Source organism: Cynara cardunculus, unplaced genomic scaffold, assembly GCF_001531365.2.
Source record: "Cynara cardunculus var. scolymus isolate 2C unplaced genomic scaffold, CcrdV1 Un_Scaffold_1081, whole genome shotgun sequence".
Taxonomy (NCBI): Eukaryota; Viridiplantae; Streptophyta; class Magnoliopsida; order Asterales; family Asteraceae; genus Cynara; species Cynara cardunculus.
In genome coordinates, this window is record NW_020200675.1 from 116419 (window position 1) to 140336 (window position 23918).

The window sequence follows — 23918 nt, forward strand, 5'->3', positions numbered from 1 at the left end:
ATTTAATTTATTATATAATTGATATATTTAAAAATATATTAACATTATTAATTTATAAAATTAATTGTTTTGTATAAAAATAATTTATTTAAATAATTAAAAGAAGAAAAATAAAATTAGAGAAAAGTGGGTGGCCTACGTGGTTTTCAAATTGACTTGCAAATTTTGCAAGGTTTTTCTTGGTTGGCAATCCATACACAAAAGTTGATTTGCAATTGTGTTTGCAAGCCCCATGTAGGTGGCCTAACTAATTTTATTGGACTACGTTTTTTGGTGGGTCATGTAATTTGTCTCTTCTAACTGTTGTCAACTGAGAAAATTAACTTTAATAACTTTGAGTGTGATGAAATTAAAAATTAATAAACCATCAGTGAAAATAGTTCGTATTCTAAATCAGATTCAATACTTGAGGAAACCTAGGGACCACCACTTTAATTCACTCTTTAAAAAACAATTAATTGTATTTAAATTCGATGTTATTTTAAGTAATATGATTTTAATATACACATGAATATACTTTAAAATTATTATTTTTAGAAATTTATCAATTTAAAAATGTTTATTTTTTAAATATATATCTAAAAACACGTCGGATTTATATATTTTATGTCAACATGTCGGATTTCTTATATTTTATGTCAAATTTTGAGATAGAAATATAAGAAATAGGAATCGAATAAAGTTTGACCTCAACCAATCAAGTTTGACTATTGTTAAGATTTAATGTATGTTTGGTTAAAAGTATTAAGCAGTAATCAATAGAAAAAAAAAACTGACTAGTTTTATATAATATAATGAATTCATCCCTCTAGAAGCCTAAATTTTGATTCCATGTTAAAACAAAAAAGAATGGGAATTCAACCCCATTTTCAATCCCTATCATTTTCATTTTCATTTTCATTTTCATTTTCATTTTCATTCCTTCGTCTGACAAAATATGGTCATTCAATGGATGTCTTACTCTTATCCAGAATTAAAAAGTGCTATTATAGTTATTGAAGAGGGTGGCCCTTGTATACGGTGGCTTTCATGGTTTATGGTAAGGAAAAAGATTACGTTATTGAACTATAATATATTATTTTGTTGGATGTCACAAGTCTTTATGGTTAGAGTTCCTTTTTATTAAATTTTTTGGTTTTCTATTTATATTTTGATATTCTTATATATAGGGTTCAGTTTCAATGAGAAATGGATGAAGAGATTTTTATCGTTGGATCAATCATAATTCTTAAAAAGAGATCCTCATCATTAAATCAATGGCAAATGAATGCATCAAGATATTAACTGAATTAATTCTCTTTTAAAACACAATTCATGTAAGTTGGACTTACGTCATCCTATTAAAATAAAAATAAAAATGATGGGTCGTCTCTGTTATTGATCGTACCTGAATTGGGCGGCTGTCTTCCTGATGACAAAATAAGTTTTTGAGTTCACATCTTCAGGATTTGCAAGCATCATCGAGAGGGATAGAAGGCTCCTACAATGGCTACTTTGACAATTCCACCAGTCTTGTCTTCGCCTCGTGATGACGCCATGCACCTATACAAAGCTTTCAAAGGTACGTAACTCACTCCATTTAACCTCTCCGCCACTTGTATTTCATCCCAATTTGTTCCATTTTTTTTCTAATTTCTCAACACATTTTCATGTTTCCTACTTCTGTTTCATGAGATCACTCAAATATTGTTGCAAGTTACGATTGAACCAGACGAAATTGAGGTTCGGAATGTTCGTTTTGTTTCACTTGCTGTTCAAATTGATACCTAATTTGCAGTTTTAGTTGTCCTTGTTGATTCTCTTAGTTAATGGATCCCTGTATATTTATCTCTGCAAATTAACACACACAGCAAAATTCGTTTAGATATATCTTTCATTCATTGATTTCGGGGCCTGTAATGCGATGAATTCTTATTAGTTATTCACAATCATGGATGTATACTGAGAAATAACAATCTGTGTGTATTCAGGGCTTGGTTGTGATACTTCAGCAGTTGTCAATATTCTTGCCCATCGTGATTCAGCACAACGTGCTCTCATTATACATGATTATAAGATTATGTACTCTGAAGACCCCATCAAACGGCTCACTTCAGAACTTGGTGGAGATCTCAAGGTACATACTATATATAGTTCTAATTTATCCGATCCATTAAGTAAACAAGTTCTGATTGCATCAAAATATTGATTAATTGATTGAAATGATGCTATTTCCAATGGTTTCAGAAAGCAATCTTGCTTTGGATGCCCGATCCAGCACGAAGGGATGCAATCATACTACAAGATGCTTTAACTACAGACATTGATCTAAAAGCAGCTACAGAAGTCATATGTTCTCGGACTCCATCCCAGCTCCAGCATCTTAAGCAAATTTACCCTTCCCTTCATGGAGTTTACAAACACCTTGAGGATGCCATTCAAGCTCAAACTTCTGGTGACCTTGGACAGTTACTTCTGGCATATTTAAGTACACCTCGCAGTGAAGGGTTGGAAGTTGATAGAACAATGGTAGATCATGATGCTAAAGCTCTGTATAAAGCTGGGGAAAAGAGACTGGGAACCGATGAGAAGACTTTCAGAATCATTTTCAGCGGAAGAAGTCGGGCACACCTTGCTGCTGTTAGTTCTGCTTATCATAATATGTACGGGAACACACTGAAGAAGGTGAATCTATGCGACACTGCCTTATTTCTAGTTTTCTGGCATATTTTTTGGTGATTTAACTAGCATATTTACTCGCTGCAGGCTGTAAAAGGTGAAACCTCAGGAAACTATGAGCATGCCCTTGTCACGATCTTACAATGTGCTGAAAATCCTGGGAAGTACTTTGCCAAGGTATCATCTATACATGACCAGATATCTATTTGAAGTATATAATATTTATATACGACAAATGCAACAAATAAACTCACAGATGCCCTCCTCACCTTTAGTGGAGATTGAACCTGACCTCCTAGAAGGTCAAAAGCCCGGATACTGCTAGACCAATGGTTGTCTGAAATTTGTTTTGCTTTGCATATCCCTCCCCTATTTCGCACTTATGGACTTAAGAAACCTAACATAGGTTAATATTGGTCTTGTGTGGCCATTTAGAAGCTGGGTTATGGGCATAATTCAAAACCAAAGGCTTTGAAGTATTATTGTACGCTTATAGGTACTGCGTAAAGCAATGAAGGGGATGGGAACAGACGATAAAACGCTGATAAGAGTAATCGTGACAAGAACAGAGATCGATATGCAGTATATTAAGGCAGAGTATCATAAGAAGCATCATAAGAGTCTGAATGATGCTGTTCATTCCGAAACATCTGGCCATTACCAAACCTTTCTTCTTTCCCTCTTGGGCCCCAATCATCACTAAGCATGTCATTGGTCCAGCAGCTGACCGGAAGATTCAAATCTCATCAAAAGTGACAAGTGTGTGTATATTTATTGTTTATGAATATTATATACTTCAAAAGAGAAGTATATGTACATTTGAATAATCGTGTAATATTTCAACTCTTCTGCTGTGTTATATGTAATATGTATGGTTGTTAAAGATGTTCTAACAAATGTTAGATGTTATTGTGGAGGCTTTACAGTATCATTCATAGAAACAGACTTCTTTACTTTTTTTAAATCATTCAAGGGCCGTTTATTAAACTAAGTTACGGTACCTTAATGAACAAATATGACAAGTATCAAGAATCTTATCTGGTAAGAGTGAAGGCAAGGACCGAGAATCTTACCCGGTAAGTGAGTGCGACGTCTCTTACCATGGTTAACACTTACCAGATAAGTTGTTGTATACGATGTCATTTTGATGGACTAAATCTTATCCGATAAATAAGTAATGATGTTGAATTTTATGGTAAGTGTTTAGGTAGATGAACCCTTGGTACATTTGAAAATTAATGCCTAGAAGATGAAACCTACGGGGCCAGGCTTTTTTTTATAAAGGTTATTTTATTAAACCTAATTAGGGATTGTGGTTAAGCTGGTTGATTCTCCTCTTTATTTGCCACCTGTTATAACCCGACGCATCAAGAAAATTGGATTCGTAGGACGCCATAAATCTCTAAACGTCTTAAAAAATTGTTTTATAAAACTTAAGGTTATAGGACCAAATAGATATATGTCCTATTTAGGAGTGTTGCAACAGGTTCAAGTGACGCTTTTGAACGCCTTAAATAGTTTTTATATGATACTTTTTTAAATAAAGTGTTATGCTAGCTTTTTTATAGGATAATTTTGAGAAATGTTATATAAACACATTGTTTTGTATAATGTTTGTGTTTATAAGACGTTTTTGAAATAATGTCATCTAAAACATTTAATAAGACGCTTTATTTCAAAAGTGTCATAAAAAAATATTTAAAACGCATAAAAGCGTCATATAAATTTACTGCAACACCTTATATGAGACATGTATATGTATGGTCCTATAAAGTATTTTATTACATCACTTAGAGACTTATGACATTATATAAACCCAATTTTGTTGTATTATGATTACCTCATTACAACCAAACCCGAGTCTAGTTGGTTGGTACTTGGTAGCTAGGAGTTAGGACTTAGGATCAAGATCGGTTCAGATGAGCCCAATGCTAATTGGGCTTAATATATATGTTAGGCAGGTTTCGGGCATTTTTGGGCCCAAAGATCATTGGTATTTTGTTAATATTTATTTCTAATGTTTTTGGGAAAAAAAATTATATCTATGTTGTATTATAAAGCATTTGACAAAAACTCTTAAAAATCATTTTTTATGCGTGAAATACTGTTTATTGATGCATATTACTTAAAATTCAAGATTATAAATAAAATGAAACATTAAAATCGAGATATATTTTGTTGTATTGCGCGAGTACCCTTCTAGTTATATTATAAAGCATTTACAAAAACTCTTAAATGCCATTTTTTACGTATGAATTACTGTTTATTGATGCATATGATTAAAATTTAAGATTATAAGTAAAATTGTGTATAACAACTTGTTAAAGCTTCATGTTTGAATTCGTGTAACTAACTGCAGATAAATATAATCAAGTAGAAAATAAAATCTCATTTTAAATATAAAAAATCTAAAATACAAGTAGGGTAATTATTGAGTTTTAACAAAATTATTATCTTTATAAAAAATTAGATTATTAAACCAAAAATAGAAAAATGAATTAAAAAATACACACAAAAAAAATCTAAATAGTTAGTTTGGTATTAATAGCAATATTTTTTTTATTTTTTTATAATATCATCATATTTATATTCTTTTCAAAATTAAAAACATTATCGCTTTCTCAAAACCACATAAAACCATATTATAACATCGACTGAGACAAAAAAAATGAAACATTAAAATTGAGATTATCTCGCTACATTGTGTGAATACCTTTCTAGTTATTTCTAATGTTTTTAAAATGAGTAATTACTTATATTTTTTCTAAATAATTAGTTTTCGATCGAAAAAGAATTAATTATTTCTAATGTTTTAGAAAAATAGTTATTTCTAATGTTTATGCTTATCAAAGATAAGTTGATTATTTATGTATTTTTGAATTAGTTTGTTTTTACTGATAAAAAAATTCGTGAAGAATTGATAGTTGTTTAATCAATAAAATATTAATCATTAACATAACAGTTATTGAAAAAAATAAGCAAAAAGGTTAAACATTAAGCCTTGTGCCTTGAAAAAAACATTGAGCATCTAGCCATGGGGCTGGGTTGGGGCAGGGGCAGGGACCTCAATCCTCATCTTCGTCCTCGATTATTTATCTATATTCTCGTCTTTGTTTCTATCTCCGTCGAGGATTATAATCACATCCCTATCCCTAACGGGGGAAGGGGATCCTCAACGGGAAAACGAGATTTTTTTTTTCGTTTATATAAGTTATTTTAAATCAAATATGTGATAAATCATACATGTTTATATCTCAAACATTTTCAATAAACCTAAAACCAAAATGAATTTATTTTAATACAAAAAGACCACAACATCATATAAGAACTGATAACCTAAAACCAAAAAAATTCAATTTAATCCAAAAAAACTTAAAGTCACATGTACCAAAAGATATTGAGTAATATAAAATCATATTGAGTAATATAAAATCATATTGAGTAATCATATTTTGACTTAATATCCAAAATATTACATATTAACATCCAAAAAATAACAGTTTTAGATTATAAAACTAGCTACAAAATAGAAAATTATAAATTATCGCTTTAGTTGAAATAATATATATATATATATATATATATATATATGATTTATTAATTAATATATATAACGGGTACGGAGCGGAACGGGGAGTACCATACCCATCTTCGTCCCCATGCCTATGAGCATCAGTAAATAACTTCTAGAATTGATATTATTTATATAAGACAATGTTTCGTATATATTTAATTTTAATTGAACATCAGCTTAATTTATAAGACATGTGCTTAAGGTTATCTTAAATATAAAGGGTGATATATGTTTATGTCCTCGAGCACTTATAAATATCTGATATCGAGTAAATAACTTCTAAAATTAAAATATTTCAGATTGGAGTGAATAAAACTTATAATCTAATTGTCCTATGTCTCATGTTTAAATTTATAGGTGTTATAAACATTTTTAAGAGTCATGTCCTTGTCAACTTAAATAGAAAAAATATGAATTTTATAAATTAGTTGGATTATAGATGTTGCAGAACATGAAATTAAAGATTAAGGGAATGAAAATACTGACATCGTCAACATCTGCAAAAGTTGTTAATAGATTCTTTAACTTAACTAACAATGATGGTTTCTATTACTGTTATCAGATGATTAATCTGCATTCATGGAACGTTATTCTAATTTTGAATTATTTTCCTTTTTTTGGTATGAACGTCCAATTCGAAAAGTAATTACCATTCCCCGTTTTCTAAATTATATAAAACTTAAATTGAATCCGAACTTTTTAAATTTCAGAAATGTAAGAAATACCCAAAAACATCCTAAAACTTTAAAATTACGTACACTCATATTTTACACAAAACTAATATGTCTATATATAAATAGACACGCACACACATACGTAACGTTTAATCACAATTACAAGTATAATCATAAAATAGACATATACGCAAGGAACGTTTAATCACAATTATATGTATTACTATAAAATAGGAAGACTTTATACGGATTAGAAATGCATATCCTAAGTATTAGAGTCGTTGTTGGTGTTTTCATATTGGTCACCATGATGTCAGCGAGACATAGATTGGGGCATTATCCATCAGGTTATCACGTGCGAATACAACAACTCATACGTTTAGGCTAAAATGCTTTTTGTCAAACCATTATTGATCAACTCTTAGGCTAGGTGTTATAGTTGTATACGACTTTGGCCACTGATATGGCCTAAATTAAACATTGGGTTCTGTTAATATCTATCGTATTATGATTTAACTTCAGATTTCCATCAATATTATTGTTTATTACCAACGAATGTCTACTAATAATATTATCCTTTGATAATGTTCATATCACTTGTAGTGATATATATATATATATATATATATATATATATATATAAGAAAATTGAAAAGCAAATTAAGGGACTCAAAGTATTTATTAACAGTGGTTTGGTATCTAGATAGAGTATGACAGAATAAAATAAGACAAGATAAAATAGATGTTCAACATTTAGTAAGACATAACTGAACATGATATAACATATAAAAACTAATTTACCTATAATTAGTTGTTTAATTTTATATATTTTGATTAATTTATGTAATTTATTAAACTATAATAGAATAAATATTTTTATAACAAAATATATCATTAGAAAGTATTTATCAAGACGATTATAATGACATCAAAATAGAAAAGTTTATGTAGTTTCCAATTTTTATTTTATATATTTTCTATATCATTTTTTATTAATAAATATATAATAAATTACATAAATTAAACAAAATATAGAAACCGTATAAAAATAATATCTTGAAGACAATAAAGTAAAAGTTTAAAGAGTATAAAATACAATAAATAAAATTTAAATAATAAAATAAAATGTAAACATGGGACGTATTTGATGTTTTAAAAGAGAATTATTTTTTATTTTGAGATTATATTGATAAAATACATGTTTGTTTCATCTTGTTCCATGGAATAAGAGTAGAACATGTTTGTTCCATTCTCTTCATGTTTATTCCACATAAAATCCTATCAAACACACCAAAGAATAAAAAGGATGAGAAGCAAAGAAGCATTTTCCTTTAGGGACTAAAACTGTCCATAGCAATATGTTTAGGGTTGAAACATAAAACTCCCTTCTCATTTGAACAACACCACCATATAAAATGCCCCTTCCTCTCCAAAGACATCTATCATGCTCTCAAATACAAAGCTTTTCCAAGTGAGCCATGGCTATAAAGAACATCAACTGCATCACCATTCTTCTGGCGGTGTACACGGTGGTTGTCGCGGCAAAGCTTCAACGTTTTGATCATCTGCCGTCAAAGATGGATGGGTCTATCGATATTTTGGTGATTGGTGATTGGGGACGTAAAGGACTTTACAACCAATCCGATGTTGCTTTCCAGGTACCCTTCACTTTTCTATATCGGTTGTCTGGAAAACTAAATTGAAATTCACATTAAACTGAAGTTATGAATGCAAAAATCTTTGGAAAACCGCTTGATTTTTTCAAAACCAAATATATGTGTCGTTCATCTCATAAACATTAGGTCATGTCGGCATTTTGTTTGCTTAAGAACATTTACGTATTTCTTTTTTGAATTATCTTCAAATTAAAATTTCGGATTTAATCATTTATTATTTATTTCTTTATATATATATATATATATATAATATTAAACTAGAAAATACAAATAGAAGTATTAATTATGATGTAATAAATAAAAATAAATGAGAATGATCCTGTGATTAAAATACTTACACGAATCCTCTTTATTGTGCTGCTTTATGACTATTTAATCGGTATAATAATGAATAAAATAATTGTTTAGATGTATATTTAAAATATTATATATGTATATATTTATATTTTTAAATTAAAAGGAATAATAGTGCTTGTGCACTAAGGGATCGATTTCTTTATCGTCTAAAAAACTTCAGATTTAATTTAATATATCATTTAATAAATAGTATTTGTCAAGTTCTTAAATAAATTTGAAAATACAAAAGATAATCGTATTTATGAACCAAATATAAAGTTATTAATACCAATTAATAATAAAGAAAACAATACTTTATAAAAAATATTCTACTTTTTAGACCGTTAAAAATGTTGTGTTTTAAAAATTACCTTTTTAATCAATAAAACCCGGTCTTCAAGGATGTTTCCAATCTAACTTAAAAAACACGTTCATTTATGTTTTAATGTTGGATTAAAGATGGTCTAAAAATTTATTTCCATGTATAAATATTATATTATTAACAAACGAAATTTAATTTTAAAAAAGTTTTGATCAATATATGTGTGTGTGTATATATATATATATATATATAGAGAGAGAGAGAGAGAGAGAGAGAGAGTTCGTTTTAAATACAATCCATCGCATTTGTACAACCAATGCAACCCAATAAATTGAGATATTTATGGAAATGATGAGAGTTCATTTATTATGATTTGAATATTTATAGAAGATAAATAGAGTTCATTTATTATAATCAATACTTTATATTAGAAAACAATCAAAACTTCTATGAAATCACATATTAATCAAATTAAATGGACGGTTGAGATTGTGTTGTATTGGTTGTATAAATATAAATAATTGTATAATAATATATGTATATAAATGAGATGAAAAGTGAGGAAGGAATATCCATTATCCAATAAATATCCGAAGGAAAGGAATGTTCGCTACCCTGAAAAGGCATATTCTTTGCAATAACACCAAGACTTGTTCTACGAATTTTGCTTCTTTTACAAATTATATCTAAAAACATGTGGTTTGAAGTATTTCTCACAATCGAAAATTAGAATCTTTATAAAATCATATTCAATTTTAACATTTTCTTAATAATATTCAAAGTAAACTACAAAGTTGGTTGATGTGGTTTTGTCTGAAGCTAAAAATTGGATTTCGTCCATCTCTTTAATGTTTATTAAAAATTTGGTTAAATAAGAGATGTTTTCGTTCTTTCGTCGATTTTATTGTCTTTTACTCAATCAAAAACTACATGGACCAAAACTGTAAAATCGATTTTGATTAGGTAAAAGACATAAAAAAAACTAATAGAATGACGAAAATGCCTCTTGTTTGACGGAACTTTGAAACGACTTTAGAGAGAGGGATCAACTCCGGATGTCTTTCAAAACTACGATGGTTGTTTTGTAATTTTTAAATTGTATGAACAAAAAGTATTATTTTCAATAAACCACAGGGACTAAATTTGTAATTTATTCTATATTTTATAAAATATTGTTTTTCTTTTATGAGCATTTAATGTCCAAGATTATTACTTGTGAGAATAATAAAAAGTCATTTATTTTTTCTAAGGTCATGTTTGTTTTTTTAAGAGGTGTTAAGTTTGAATTTAGTTCTAATTTATAAGAGATGATTCTGAAGTTTGAAATCTGGATCAGTAAGATTGTTTGTTTTTATGTCTGAAATATAAAAGATAAATAGTTTTTTACTAACAAATTTTTTTCAACCCCCAAAATATGAACCATTTGATAGAGGGAGGATTATGATTAAATGGTTTTAAAGGACACGTTTACCACTTAAAATTTTAAAGAACATTTAGAGCTTTTAAGTTTTTAAGTTTATTGGGTTTATTTGAATTTTTCCCTTAAAAAACCATTTCTTTGTGTTTTATTTATTTTATTTTATTATTTACCTCGTAAATTTATATATATATATAAATTCTAATATAATCATAGATGTAAATATATTTATAATCGTGAATATAAAAAGTGGAGAGAACATAAAAATGGTTAAAAATGCTTATAAATAAAAATATGTTTTTTAATTGTCCTTTTTACTTTTCATTTTTTAATTTACAAAACTGAAATTAAATTGATAAGTAAAATCTTGTTTTTTTCATTAATATAATTATATAAATTAATTACATAAAAATATAGATATTAAATTCACAAATAAATAAATAAAAATGTATTACTTATGTAATTATGCTTATAGATTAAATTTACCGATCATTCTGCATTAAACCATTAAGCAACTGTCAAATAGCCTTACTCGATATAGTTAAATTAATAAACATATACTATGTAACAAAAATACATAACTAAACAGATAAAATGTATTTAATATATATTTTTCTTTTCTTTTCTCAAGTAACGTTTATGCTTAACATATTATTTTATTCATTCGTAAAGCTTTAAGTATGTATTATATTTTACAAGCAAGCAATATCATTATAATTTGTATATTTAATAATATTTTTCGGTTGTGTTTTAAGATGGGAAAAGTGGGAGAAATTTTGGATGCAGACTTCATCATATCAACCGGTGACAACTTCTACGAGGATGGCTTAATTGACGAGGAAGACCCTTTGTTTGTTGAGTCGTTTACTGATATATATACAGCATCAAGCTTACAAAAACAATGGTATGCAGGTAAGGCTTTTTTCGAAGAATTTGAATAAAGAAAATGTTAAATATAAAGTGAATGTTCGATGACATGTTCATTTAATTGTAGTGTTGGGGAATCATGACTATCGGGGCAATGTGTTGGCGCAACTTAGCCCTGCCCTCACACAAAGGGATAGCAAATGGCTCTGCCTTAGGTCCTTTATCGTAAATTCTGGTATTTTTTACTCGTTATTTATTTTCAGATATTTTTTATACATGATTATGAATGTGTAAGACCTTATACAATTTTGTTTCGGTAACTTTTTTAATACTTAAGGTCACCATGCATTCATCATAAGGTTCTGTTGAATCCATCTGCTCTCTGCTCAACGCAGATCTACAGTTACAACATATTTATACTTACATCATAACATAATTTTGTTTTCGTTTAGGAATTGTGGAATTTTTCTTCGTCGATACAACACCGTTTCAAGATAAGTATTTCACGGAGGAAGAACATACATATGATTGGAGAGGTGTGCTTCCTAGAGAAGATTACCTCTCAAACGTCTTGAAGGTACGGATATTATCTATGTCTCAATCTCAAACAATAATAATTTCGATGTTTATGAAAACTGTAACATTTTACTTTTTGAAACAGTTCCAAGTTAGAGTTTTTTTATTGGCTCATTATCATCGTTACAAATAAATTGATGACATTTTCAGACTAAAAAGTTTTTTTTTTTACCTTTGGTAAAAGACATCATTGAAAAGTCTATTCTATAAATTATTTTTCAATATTTTAACAATATAATAATTATACTTGTACATTTAAATATCATACATCTATTTATAGTAAGATTTAAGCGATAATATATAAGGCGTATAATCAAAAAGGTGGAAAATAACGAGAACCACCGATCATATATTATTTCACATCGTGAAACATTGTATGAAAAAATACAATCATAGAAATAATCACTCAATGATGCATTTTCATAATGATTATTTCATAACATAAAACGGTGGCTTTTACTGTACATATATATAGGAAGTTGATATGGCACTCAAAGAATCAAGTGCCAAGTGGAAAATTGTGATTGGCCATCATACAATTTTTAGTGCTGGTTCTCATGGAAATACCCAAGAGCTTGTAGATCAACTTTTACCCATCCTTGAGGTACGTTTATTTTCAGTAATTTATTAACTAATAAATTAAGTCGCTAAGCCATGATCTTTTCTAGAAGAGACAGAAAAAGTGTGTGTATATATATATATATAGTTTGTTTCAAATACAACATGTTGCATTTGTACAACCAATGCAACCCAATAAATTGAGATATTTATGAAAATGATAAGAGTTCATTTATTATGATTTGAATATTCATGAAAGATGAATATAGTTCATTAATTATTATCAATATTTTATATAAGAAAACAATCAAAACTTATATAAAATCACATATTAATCAAATGAAATGAACGGTTGAGATTGGGTTGTATTGGTTGCACAAATGTCAAAGGTTGTATAATAACCAACCTCTCTCTCTCTCTATATATATATATATATGTCTTTTTTTTTTCCGAACCTACCTTCAGATGAAATATTCAGGGTTTGTTTCATTTGGTTCGGTTTATTAACATGTGCAAAATGTTTTTGAAGGCAAGGAAAGTGGATCTTTACATAAATGGGCATGATCATTGCTTGCAGCACATTAGCAGTCAAAACAGGTAGCCATCACTGTTCTTCTTTCATTCCTTCATTCTTCTTCTTTCTCCTACTTCATGGTCATGACGTTCATGTGCAGTCAACTTCAGTTTCTAACGAGTGGAGGTGGGTCAAAGGCATGGCGGGGTGAGATCAACGATTGGGACTCTAACGAAATGAAGTTCTATTACGATGGTCAGGGATTCATGACACTTGGAATTGCGGAAAATGAAGTCAATGTGGCTTTCTATGATGTCGTTGGCAAGATCCTACACACATGGAGTACCTCCAAGTATACACATATGGACTCGTAAATGAGCATTGATTATTCATTTATATAGGCACATCGATTGCAGTACTGAGACCTAGAAAGGTCTCAAGTACTGCAATCTTCTATTCTACATGTAAACTTATATTATTCATCTTCTGCTAAACTAGAACTGTTAGCAGCTTATCCTTTCCCTTCTACGATGCATTAAATTTCTCGATCGTCAAACCTAACACGAGTTAGATCCAATTATGAGTGATTCGTCGTGAATCAATGGGATTAACGGAAAAAAGGAGGACGTGAATATTGAAAGAAACGAAAAAACGGACTCCTTAGATGGATATACTTGTAAATTGAGCTAAATTAAGAGTTTGTGTTCATGTAGTAAGACAACAAAAAAGCATAAGGATTCCAGAGCCAACTAAAGTTTTTAACTCTTCCCTCTCTGTGTTCTGCCCATAATGTGTCACCTATCGAAGACTTTTTGCTTTGCCGCTTTTTACATTTGCTTCAAACCCGTTGCAGCTTTCAGTCAAAACGACGAATTCTTTAAAATTCTGCTGGCTTTAATTTGCCATCTTTACATCATCATTCTGTTTCTGTTTCTGCTCTCCTGCTGCTGTCTTACCACCATTTTCATCCAAACTTCCTTTGCAATCTTCTTGTGTTTCTGCATCCACTTTCTCTTTTGGGGATGTGCTATTCTCATCATCACACGTTGCAGCATCATTAGAGGGTTCTATGGATGTACAATTGCCTGAACCTGGAGGAAGGAAGACTCCGGTGCCAGGTACTGGTAAGCGAGGTGGAGCATGCTGCCTCAGAGGAGTGGTTGCCCATCCTGCAGAGGCAGGTGGTGGCAGACCCATGGAAGCTGCCGGAAAAGTCATTGGCGGTGCAACTGCTGAAGGAACAAAAATAGGCTGGATGCCATTTGGTGGTGGTAGCGGAGGACGGACAGCCGCAGCTGGCAGAACACCGGTTGTTGGGACTTGGACATAGTGCTTGGGTCCCATAGGATTGGGAATGTGGTTCGGGGACCTAGTAGGAGGCGGGGCCCAATGGGTAGCCGGTGCTACCGGAGCTGGAGAACGCTGACGATCAGAAAGCATGGTTCTCTTTGGTTGTGACTTCGTCAAAGTTACAAGTATTCGTTGTTTTCGGAGTGAGGGAATCGCGTGCTTAGCAAAATCTACAGATTTTCCTTCCATAACTAGCATAGATCTGCAATTTCGCCATATCAGCAGATGTATAAATGTAACTGCCAAAGACAAAAATGTGACGTTTGGCCTCACAGAACAGATAGGACTCTTCTTTTGGACTAAAAAGTTTGTAAACTGCATTTGGAATGGAATACAGTTTTACAATAGTCCACAAACATAGACAACTATGGCTAGAGATAAAAAGCAGTAGATTCAAGTATTCATGAGTTGAACTCTACTGAGCTTTGTTTAATATCAAATCTAAACATCAGCCTGTTTTGAGTTTGGTTCTCATAAATTGGTCTAGTTAGATGAAAGATTCTAGAACATTAAACTGAACAAAGAACTTAATTGAGTTGTAAGAATCTGATTGACTAGAGAGTATGAACCCCAAAATCAAATCAAATAATCTTCTTCCAAATGTTCAATTTATAAATATATGTCTGTATATTTAATGTAAATGTTGAACAGGTACCCAATTTAAGTCGAATAGTTTTCATGCTTAATCCGATGGTTTATATAGCAACTTCACTCTGAGGATGAAGAATCATATATGCATAGTTAAGATGATCTATGTAAGGATTTCTAAACCTTCCTGTTTAAGAATGAAGATGGTTGCAGGGGAAACTAAATGTTAACACCATGATTCGACGTCGGTGAATTTCTTCCTAATTGTTTTTCAAGAAAGCATTTAATCATGTATTCATGTGACCAATTGCAACTAACATATCCATATAATAAAATTATTATAAAGCAAGAATCTCTAACTAAAATCTACAAGTTTGGGGAAAGAGAGAGTACCCAGGAGCGAGAGAAAGCTTAATAGAGCCTCTGTAATCCCCAGGATGGTCCGCTCCTATTACGCTACCAAAAGTCATGTCACATTCTGTCAAGAACAAAACACATATGGGCCTTCCAAACCAATATGGCCACATATGGGGCTGCGAGTGGTCACCCTACATAAAACATCCACCAGTTGGGCCAGCCTAATAATAGCACAATCATTCTGAGCAATATAAGAGATAGGATCACTACTGACCTCATTATAAATATCGATAATGCAGGAGTCTGGCTTCACTGACAGAAATTGCATGGCCATTAATCGTTCAATGAATTCTTGAAATAAACTTGGAATTGGTTCTATTTTCCGATCTGAAATTTTTTATTTTATTTCAGTCACAAATGAAGAAGGATGCAAATATATTTATAGTCACAATATTGTTATCATTTGCTTCTTGGGAAAGGAAATTTTCATGAGTTATGCACATGCCTTTGGAGGTTCCACCGATGATTTCATCGTCAAAAGGTGCATCCGCAATGGGCAAGCCCAATTGAATCATCTCTCTTCCATGACCTTTCATGGGTCTCTTTGAGACAATAAATGTCTGTCCTGCTTATCAAAGCGTCCAGGAATTATTGACATATAAAATGCAGGATAAACAACCAGACTTACTAAAAAAGAAAGACTTGGACTCGTAAATTTGCCTGTCACATAACTCAATTTAGCATCAAACTCAAACAATCTTCTAAATGGACCCTATGGACCATGCATCCAAATCCAAAGGAAAAAGGACAGTCCTGTCCTACGGGTAAGACTCTTAACATTGTCAAGAAAATTTTATACTAAACACGCACACACATAAGCATGCGTACACCAACTTCCTTATAAGCAGAGAGCCCAAGATGTTCCTACGAAGAAATTTTCAAGATGCATGGGTCGACTGATTCCCGTTGATGAGTGATAACGAATTCTGGCAGCAGCTATGCAAGTTGAATGGAGATGCTAGGATGATAATTGGTATTTTGACAACACCTAAAAATAAAGCTTGTATGTTCCCTTCTTTGGCAATGAAAGAAAATTCAAATTAATTTATTTGATTTGGAATGTCCTTAAGCATGTCAAATATCATTGTATAAAGGGAACCCCAGATGGACAATTTCAGGTACTTAGACTCCATGATTCACAAGGGATATGTTGAGAACGATGTTACACAGTGTAAAGACAAGGTGGTTAAAGTGGAGGGCTGCAAAGGGAATGCTATGTGACAAGAAAGTCCCGTTAAAAGTTGAGAAATTTTTCTACAGAGTGACCATCAAACTAGCTCTTTTGTATGGGTCTGAGTGGTGTGTGTCTTGTGATAAGGAAGGTGCATGAGAGGAAGTTTGAAGTTGCAGAGGTGAGGATGCTAAAAGGCATGGAATTCCAATACCATCAACATCCCATTAAAGATCAGGTTCTGTTAAACACATGAGTGGCCATTTTAGAGGTTCAGCCCCTTTAAGATCAAATCTTCTAAACATGAGGTAGTTCTTTTAGACATTCAACTATTATTTCCTGGTTGAATTCATTTTCTAATTAGACATCTTCACAGAAGAAGAAGATGCACCAATGGTGCACGGCCTAATAAAGAACTATAATAAGGATATGGATTATTATTTGGGAATGATGCCAAATGCTTCTTAAAGAAGATTCTCAAAACCCTTCACAAGCAAGTGAGTGAGTGAGTGAAGAAAAATTCTTTGGAGGACATTAGGACTTCATATATGTCCTCAATTAAGACATCACATTGCTAGAAGTCATTCAAAATATCCTCAAGAGACCACATAGATATTCATCATTGTGGTTATACACCTCTCATCACTGAGCCATAAAATCCATGCCACAATTAAGAAAAATATGCAACTTAACAAATAACAACTATGTCTAGTTCTTCTCCCCCAACGTCTACTTATAGAATAAGTTAGACATTTTAGCCAAAACTAGTTATTATACACAGTTTGCATGGTGATTGAACAGTAATCATGAAGTGTACAATGAAATCAACGCCAAAGTTGTGAAACTACGAATAACCTTACAAACACTGATTCTGGCAAAAGAAAGGTAGTGACTTGGAAAGGATGGAAGAATTGCACATGGTTGGAATGATTACTGCAATGATTACCAAGAAACAGCAGGGATAGCCATCAGCAGAGAAAATTTATGAGGTCCCCCACTATCTACATTATTTAGCGTTTTTGTCTTTTGATATGATGTAGGTCAGCTATTGAAATTTTATATTGTGTAAAAAGATCCCGACTACGGCCCACCTATTATTGGAATAGTCAGAAACAACAGAAATGATAAATGAAAGTGATCTAAATGTTTAAAGCATTGTTATTTCTTGGATCACCTCTTTATATGAATCATTTATCACAAGTATACTAAATGTATGCCAACTCTATGAGTGCCACTTACCATTCTAACAATAAAAAATGTAAGAATAAAAGAGCATGTGCAGGTTTCATATCTTGGACATGGAGTTCATTATCATAGAAACACTCCTAGCTATTAGATTAATTTCTGATAACAAATTCATGCAAAGAACTAACAAACTCCAGAGACGTGTACATGTGCAAGGAACATCATAAAACCTCATAGTTTGAGGGAAGATAAAAATGTAATTTACTCTCATCCATCTAAAATAGCTGGTGACTTGCCTTGAAATTGTCCCCGTCTTCCAGCAGCCCTCAAATCATTTACCAAGCTAACCATTTTCCTAACTCCAGACTCATCAAATAACTCTTCATACATTTTCATTCCATCAACAACATTAACCTATACAGAGAAATCTGTTAAATTGAAAGATGGAGAGAAAGTAATTACCAGATTTACAGGATTTCTTCTATAACAAGTAGATGGAGCTATAATAGAACRTYRTAATGTTACCGCTTTTCCATCCAATATCTCAGTACCAACAAAAGTTTTTGCAACTGCTAAAGTATCCGGCTTCTGTTGTGCATTATGCGTAGAAAATAATCCATTCTTCGAATGCTCATTAGTACATCCTTCACAAGATAATTGCCAAATCAGACAGTTCATTTATTGAACTCCATTTCCGTAACAAAGGCTGCAGATGGTCAGAAAGGAGATTGGACAAAGTTGTGTGCTTATTCTCGCTTAGCCTTAATGTATGAGTTTAAAAATACAATTTCAACGTTCGGGAATCATTATTATGTTAAAATTAACAAATAAATAGTTATAGAAGCCCAAATAAAATATGAACATGTTCTTGGTAGGGCATTAGAATTTAGAGTGTGACGAAAACTTAGTTGAATGCCACAAAGTACCAGCACCTAGCAACCAGGGCCTGATTACTAAAAGATTAAAGCACAKATCACACAGAAGCAAAAAGAAATAATAACAAATAAACCACAAAGAATAATAAATGAAAGAATKGTAAGTTCAGTTAAAGAAAGTTCAGTACCTTTTAAGTTTGGATTATCCTCAGCCTCCTTTGTCTCATATGCTAAACTCTCCGACAATGTTGAATGTGAGTCCAGGCTCTTACCATTGTCGTCTACTTGAGATTTTGTGCTTAAACCTGCTCCAGATAAAATGGTCTACTTGTTATCTAGTTATTTTACAGCATATTTTATAWTCGATGGATGTCATATATCCTGCATAACCTACTGAAACAAGATGGAAAGACCTACTGAAGCAGAAGCGATACTGTTCTTGCACTTATGCCTTAGGTCCAAATCAACAGGTGATTATTAATTTTTCTCATTGATGCAACATTTATCAATATTGTTAGAAAACAAACATATACTTATATCCATGATCATGGTTAGAATATTCCCCTTTAATAATAATTATAACAATTAACTATAGTGACCTAATACTTAAAGTGCATGCATTCAGCAGTATTATCCTCAAGTAGTTCCAAGTAAAAATGAGTTCATAGCATGCATATGGAACCACCATGCTGCAAAACAACAACATGCTTGCACAATCAGTATAGTTACAAAATTACTTCAAGATATTTTGAAGTTCAAGATGTTTCAAGAAAAATAAGTTATATATCTAACTGAAAAAGGCCACTAATCTAACATAATCAACTAATCAAATTGACTTCAACAAACATGAAGCCATACTCAAATGTGTGTGTGTGTCTCAAACTCTATTATGTTATCCCACAAACCAATATGTTATGAACAACAAGATTAGTTATAAGAATACCAAAAGAAGAAATGAGTAAAAGAAGTGACACTTTTGTGTGTGCTTCACAAAAATAGGTAATAAATCTATCACCAAATCAGTATATAGAAACATCAATACTTATCAGAATCAATATATTTAACCGGAAGCCATTTCTAAATTCTAACTTGGAGGATACTGCTAAGTCACACATTCTTAGGGCATTATCAATAATAAATTAGCAGGAAGTATACTCACTCATCTCTTACCATCACTACACTTGGTGAGTGCAACATCTTTGTCATCAGATATGGGAACTTCATTCCCCACCAAATTGCCAGACCCATTTGCAACATTTCCGGGACTATTGAAATCTACAGTAGAACTATGACCATCCTTCACAGCAATTTCAACCCTATGCCCCTGGCCCTGCCTAGACCCAGCACCACCAGATCTCTTATAATCCTTCCCCGGTCCCACAACCTTCATCGGATCATAAAACCCACCACCACGATGTTGCTGTTGCCGCCTCCATGTCACCTGTTGCAAGGCGTTAAACACCTCAGCCACCGAAAAGTATTGCTGCATATGAAGGACAGGGTTCCAATTACACCTCCTCTGCTGTATGGATCCTATAACCCCATCATATTCCCCAGGTTCGCCAACACTCTTCAAATGATGACATAACGAATCAATAATCGCATTGGCAGCAGCAAATTCCCCTCTCAACCACGAAATGAACCCATCTCTTTCGTCTGGATACCACCCAACCCCACTGCCGGCTGCTCCTCCCCCGGCCGGCCCAACCGCACCACCACTTGGATACTGCATTTTATCCGGAATTACCACGTTCCCCGATGGCATTGCCATATACATTAATAATATTATATATCTCCTAAATATATATATATATATATATGTATATATATTGTAACCAAAAGGTACCTACCTATTTATATGATGATTGCTAAAACAACAAAGCAAAATTGCTAGTTCATTACCAGATCTAACAGAATTAAAAAAAATTAAATAGCTAAAAAGCTAGCGAATGATGATTGCACTACAACAGTAAGGGTGAAATTGTTGATTAGATCGGTTAAACTATGAATGAAATCCTGAAGGCAATAGTACGTAATCATGCAATGTGAATAGAAAATTGAAGAAAGATTTGATCTTTTGACAGATGACTTTGGTTTTCTCAGATCCGGGAAAGTGAATTGTGTGAAATTGAGGGGTTTTATGAAGAAAAAAGGGAGATCTAATTAGGGTTCGTGAAGAACGTGTTTAGGGCGAAACAAAGAAAATGTATATGGCTTATTGAACACGCGCATCTCTTCTCTCTCTCTCTCTCTCTCTCATCTCATATGCATATCACACACACCCACACAGTTGAAGGAGGAGTGTGTGTGGGTTTGGGTCGGTGGACTGGGAGAGAATATTCCCAGAATGTACAGGGGGTCACTCGTAATAACCAAAATAATAATTTCTCTCCCGGTGAAAAATCCAAAATTTATTCCAATAAAATTATTTTTTATATTATATGCTCCAATAATAAATTATTACTAAATGGATGAGAAATATTAAATTATTTCAATAGTTAGTTATGATCAAGGGAATTTCATTAAAAATAATACATAATATATTAACAAAATAGTTATTTTTTATGTTTTATCAAAACAACCACACGGATCGTCTTTGGGGGCATGTTGACCATTGGAGGCGATTCAGTCCTCTTTGACCAAAAAAAGTACATAAAAATTATTTTAAATTGATTTATGGGGTTCATATATATCTGATTTGGAGGAACAACATTTGGTTTGTCTTAATAGGGGGATTGCCCCCACCCTACCCCAGGATCTTTCCCCGGGGGCGATCCGACCCTCCATGTTTGACCTTTATTTTGTCTTTTAGTGCATAAAATATCACTATATATAGTTTGTGACCTCTCATCCATTTTTCTTCGCACTCTACTCATCACTTTTACTCGCATATCTTCTAAATTGATAAATAAAAGAAAAAAAAGTTATCCTCAATTATACTCTCACAACCCTTAAACACAATCTGCCATCCCAACTTTTAACTCATTAAACATAATCTATTATCACAACATTTAACCCATTAAACACAATCTACCATCATAACCCTTAACCCTTAAACACGAATATGAAATCACGTTAAAGTGATAATGTTTTCGTGTATGTTCAGAGTGGTGGCTCATTCCATGAGATAAATAATGTTTTCGAATATATGTCGTTAAGATCCCCTATACGTGTATTGCGTTTGTCTTCGTCAATAACACATTCTGGTTTAGTAATAAGTATTATGAAAAAGTTAAGTTTACGTAGTCCTTTCAAGTTACTTTATAAAAATAATTTCGTACAAAAATTATATGAGTTAAGCGGCGACGACGACGATGTGATGATGTTCAAGAATGTTGTTCGTCAAAATTTACCGAAAATGTTGACACTCTTTATTGTTAACGATGGTGGTTATGGTGAAAATTCATCAAGTGTTGTAATCCGTCGAAGTTACCCGACAGTAGTGGTGCAAACCCATATGGTTCAAACACTTTTTACCCCGGTGGTAGTGGTGGAAATCCAAACATTTTCTTCCCCAGTGGTGTTGGTGGAAATTCATATTTTGAACCAAAAAATCATGTTGATCATGACAGTTATTTGGTTCAAGATTTGAACAAGTCTCTAGACCAATACCTGATCCAGTATCCGGAACAGTCGAAAACTTTGTGGGAGGTAAATATGGATGCAAATGCTTTTGTTGCAGCAAAAATTTTGAATGTACCCGAAGACGACAACTCAGATGCTGAAAAAATCCATCCGGTAAGGATTAGTTTTGGGGGTATGCCCGACCCAACATCTTACCCAGACCTTGCTGTCAAACCTAGACAATGAAACATTTCCTACCAACTTAAATTTCATGTAAAAGTTCTCAAAACCTTTGACTCGAAAAAAGCACTGAAGCTCGGTGGGGATGGTGATAATGCTCCCCCAACCACCTATTTATATAAACCGTTGCATAATAAAACAAAATAGATCGTCAAATCGTAGGTCACTAAATGACAAAATAGCGGTCAAAGTAGGTGGTTTAGGAAATTTTGGCATTTTTTTAGATATAATATCTTATTTTTGTCCACCAAATCAGATATATATAATTTTTTCATATCAACAGTTATTAAAAAAATATTAACATTCAGTGATTATAAAAAATATAATTTTTATAAGAAAATATAAAAACATTCGTTGGTTCATTTATGCATTTAAAAAATTAGTAAAAATTATAAAGTTTGACGTGATTTCATATTGTGTTAAGGGTTGTGATGGTATATTGTTTTTAAGGGTTACAAGTTGTGAGGGTAAAAGAAAACCACAACATTTGGTCCTAAAACAATAAAAAAAACCAGTCAAAATCATCCATCGTTTATTGAAAAACACATTATATTTGTCAAATCGATCTTCTCACCAGAAGACAGAATAGAGGTCAAACATGGAGGGTCGGATCAGCCCCGAGAGAAGATCCTGGGGTAGGTGGGGACAATCCCCCTGTTCAAGACAAACCAAATGTTTTATCCACTAAATCAGATATATGTGGGCCCCACAAACCAATTTAAAATATTTTTTATGTAGTTTTTTTTTTTTTTTTTGTCAAAAAGAGCTGGATCGCCCCCCCTATGGTCAAACATGCCCCCAAGGGAGATTCATGTGGTTATTTTGGTAAAAGTGAAAAAAATGACTATTTTATTTTATAGATTACAATATAAATTATGTTATTGAAATATTAAATATCTTTTTAATATTATTTATTTTTTCTATAATTTAATTTCAGTAATTTTTATTGATGGAAGAAATAAAAAATAATTTTGCTTTCATGTTTAATAGTTTTTGGAGATTTATTAAATTTTGGATGATTTCATCCTCTCTTTTCTTTTCTTCATTTTAGATAATGTTTTGTAGGAATATGTTTGAGCAGAACCCTAAAATCTCTATTTAAATAATCTTTTAGACCATCTCCAACCCAACACTGAAAGTACAAAAATGAAGGTGTTTTTATCTTTAACCCAACACAAAAAAATTGGAGCTTCAAAATGTCGGTCTCTATATTTTGAGGTTAATAAAGCAAGCCTCTAAAATACATATTAATATTTTATTCAACTTTTCTAATTATATATATATATATATATATATAATTATTATTAATAAAATAACATACTAATAAATACATATATTACTTTATTACTAAAAATA

The 23918-nt window shown here is 31.8% G+C and overlaps 3 protein-coding genes across 5 annotated transcripts; 2 read left to right on the top strand and 1 right to left on the bottom strand.

The window, feature by feature from the left end:
* The first annotated feature begins 1419 nt into the window (after positions 1 to 1419).
* Positions 1420 to 3552, top strand: LOC112502207 (annexin D5-like). 2 transcript variants are annotated; one of them, XM_025106061.1, is made up of 6 exons: positions 1508 to 1561; positions 1675 to 1722; positions 1971 to 2116; positions 2227 to 2664; positions 2746 to 2835; positions 3155 to 3552. In XM_025106061.1, exons 3-6 carry the CDS (start codon positions 2060 to 2062, stop codon positions 3359 to 3361), a joined length of 792 nt encoding a protein of 263 aa, XP_024961829.1. In that variant the 5' UTR covers positions 1508 to 1561; positions 1675 to 1722; positions 1971 to 2059; the 3' UTR covers positions 3362 to 3552. The 2 variants fall into 2 exon arrangements, with proteins under 2 accessions (XP_024961828.1, XP_024961829.1); XM_025106060.1 differs by lacking the exon at positions 1675 to 1722 and having other exon boundaries at positions 1420 to 1561.
* A 4832-nt stretch (positions 3553 to 8384) lies between these two features.
* On the top strand, positions 8385 to 13582 carry LOC112502206 (purple acid phosphatase 8-like). Of its 2 annotated transcripts, none has more exons than XM_025106058.1 (7): positions 8385 to 8564; positions 11413 to 11569; positions 11652 to 11759; positions 11977 to 12101; positions 12576 to 12704; positions 13188 to 13255; positions 13333 to 13582. In XM_025106058.1, the coding sequence occupies exons 1-7, from the start codon at positions 8385 to 8387 to the stop codon at positions 13544 to 13546; spliced, it is 981 nt and encodes a 326-aa protein (XP_024961826.1). In that variant the 3' UTR covers positions 13547 to 13582. The 2 variants fall into 2 exon arrangements, with proteins under 2 accessions (XP_024961826.1, XP_024961827.1); XM_025106059.1 differs by having other exon boundaries at positions 8507 to 8564; positions 11652 to 11675.
* Positions 13583 to 13826: 244 nt separating this feature from the next.
* On the bottom strand, positions 13827 to 20529 carry LOC112502213. The gene is made up of 8 exons (XM_025106067.1): positions 19929 to 20529; positions 18947 to 19063; positions 18409 to 18527; positions 18180 to 18297; positions 15988 to 16092; positions 15742 to 15854; positions 15504 to 15658; positions 13827 to 14724 (listed from the first exon to the last, which is right to left on the bottom strand). The coding sequence occupies exons 1-8, from the start codon at positions 20527 to 20529 to the stop codon at positions 14067 to 14069; spliced, it is 1986 nt and encodes a 661-aa protein (XP_024961835.1). The 3' UTR covers positions 13827 to 14066.
* Between the last annotated feature and the right edge of the window lie 3389 nt (positions 20530 to 23918).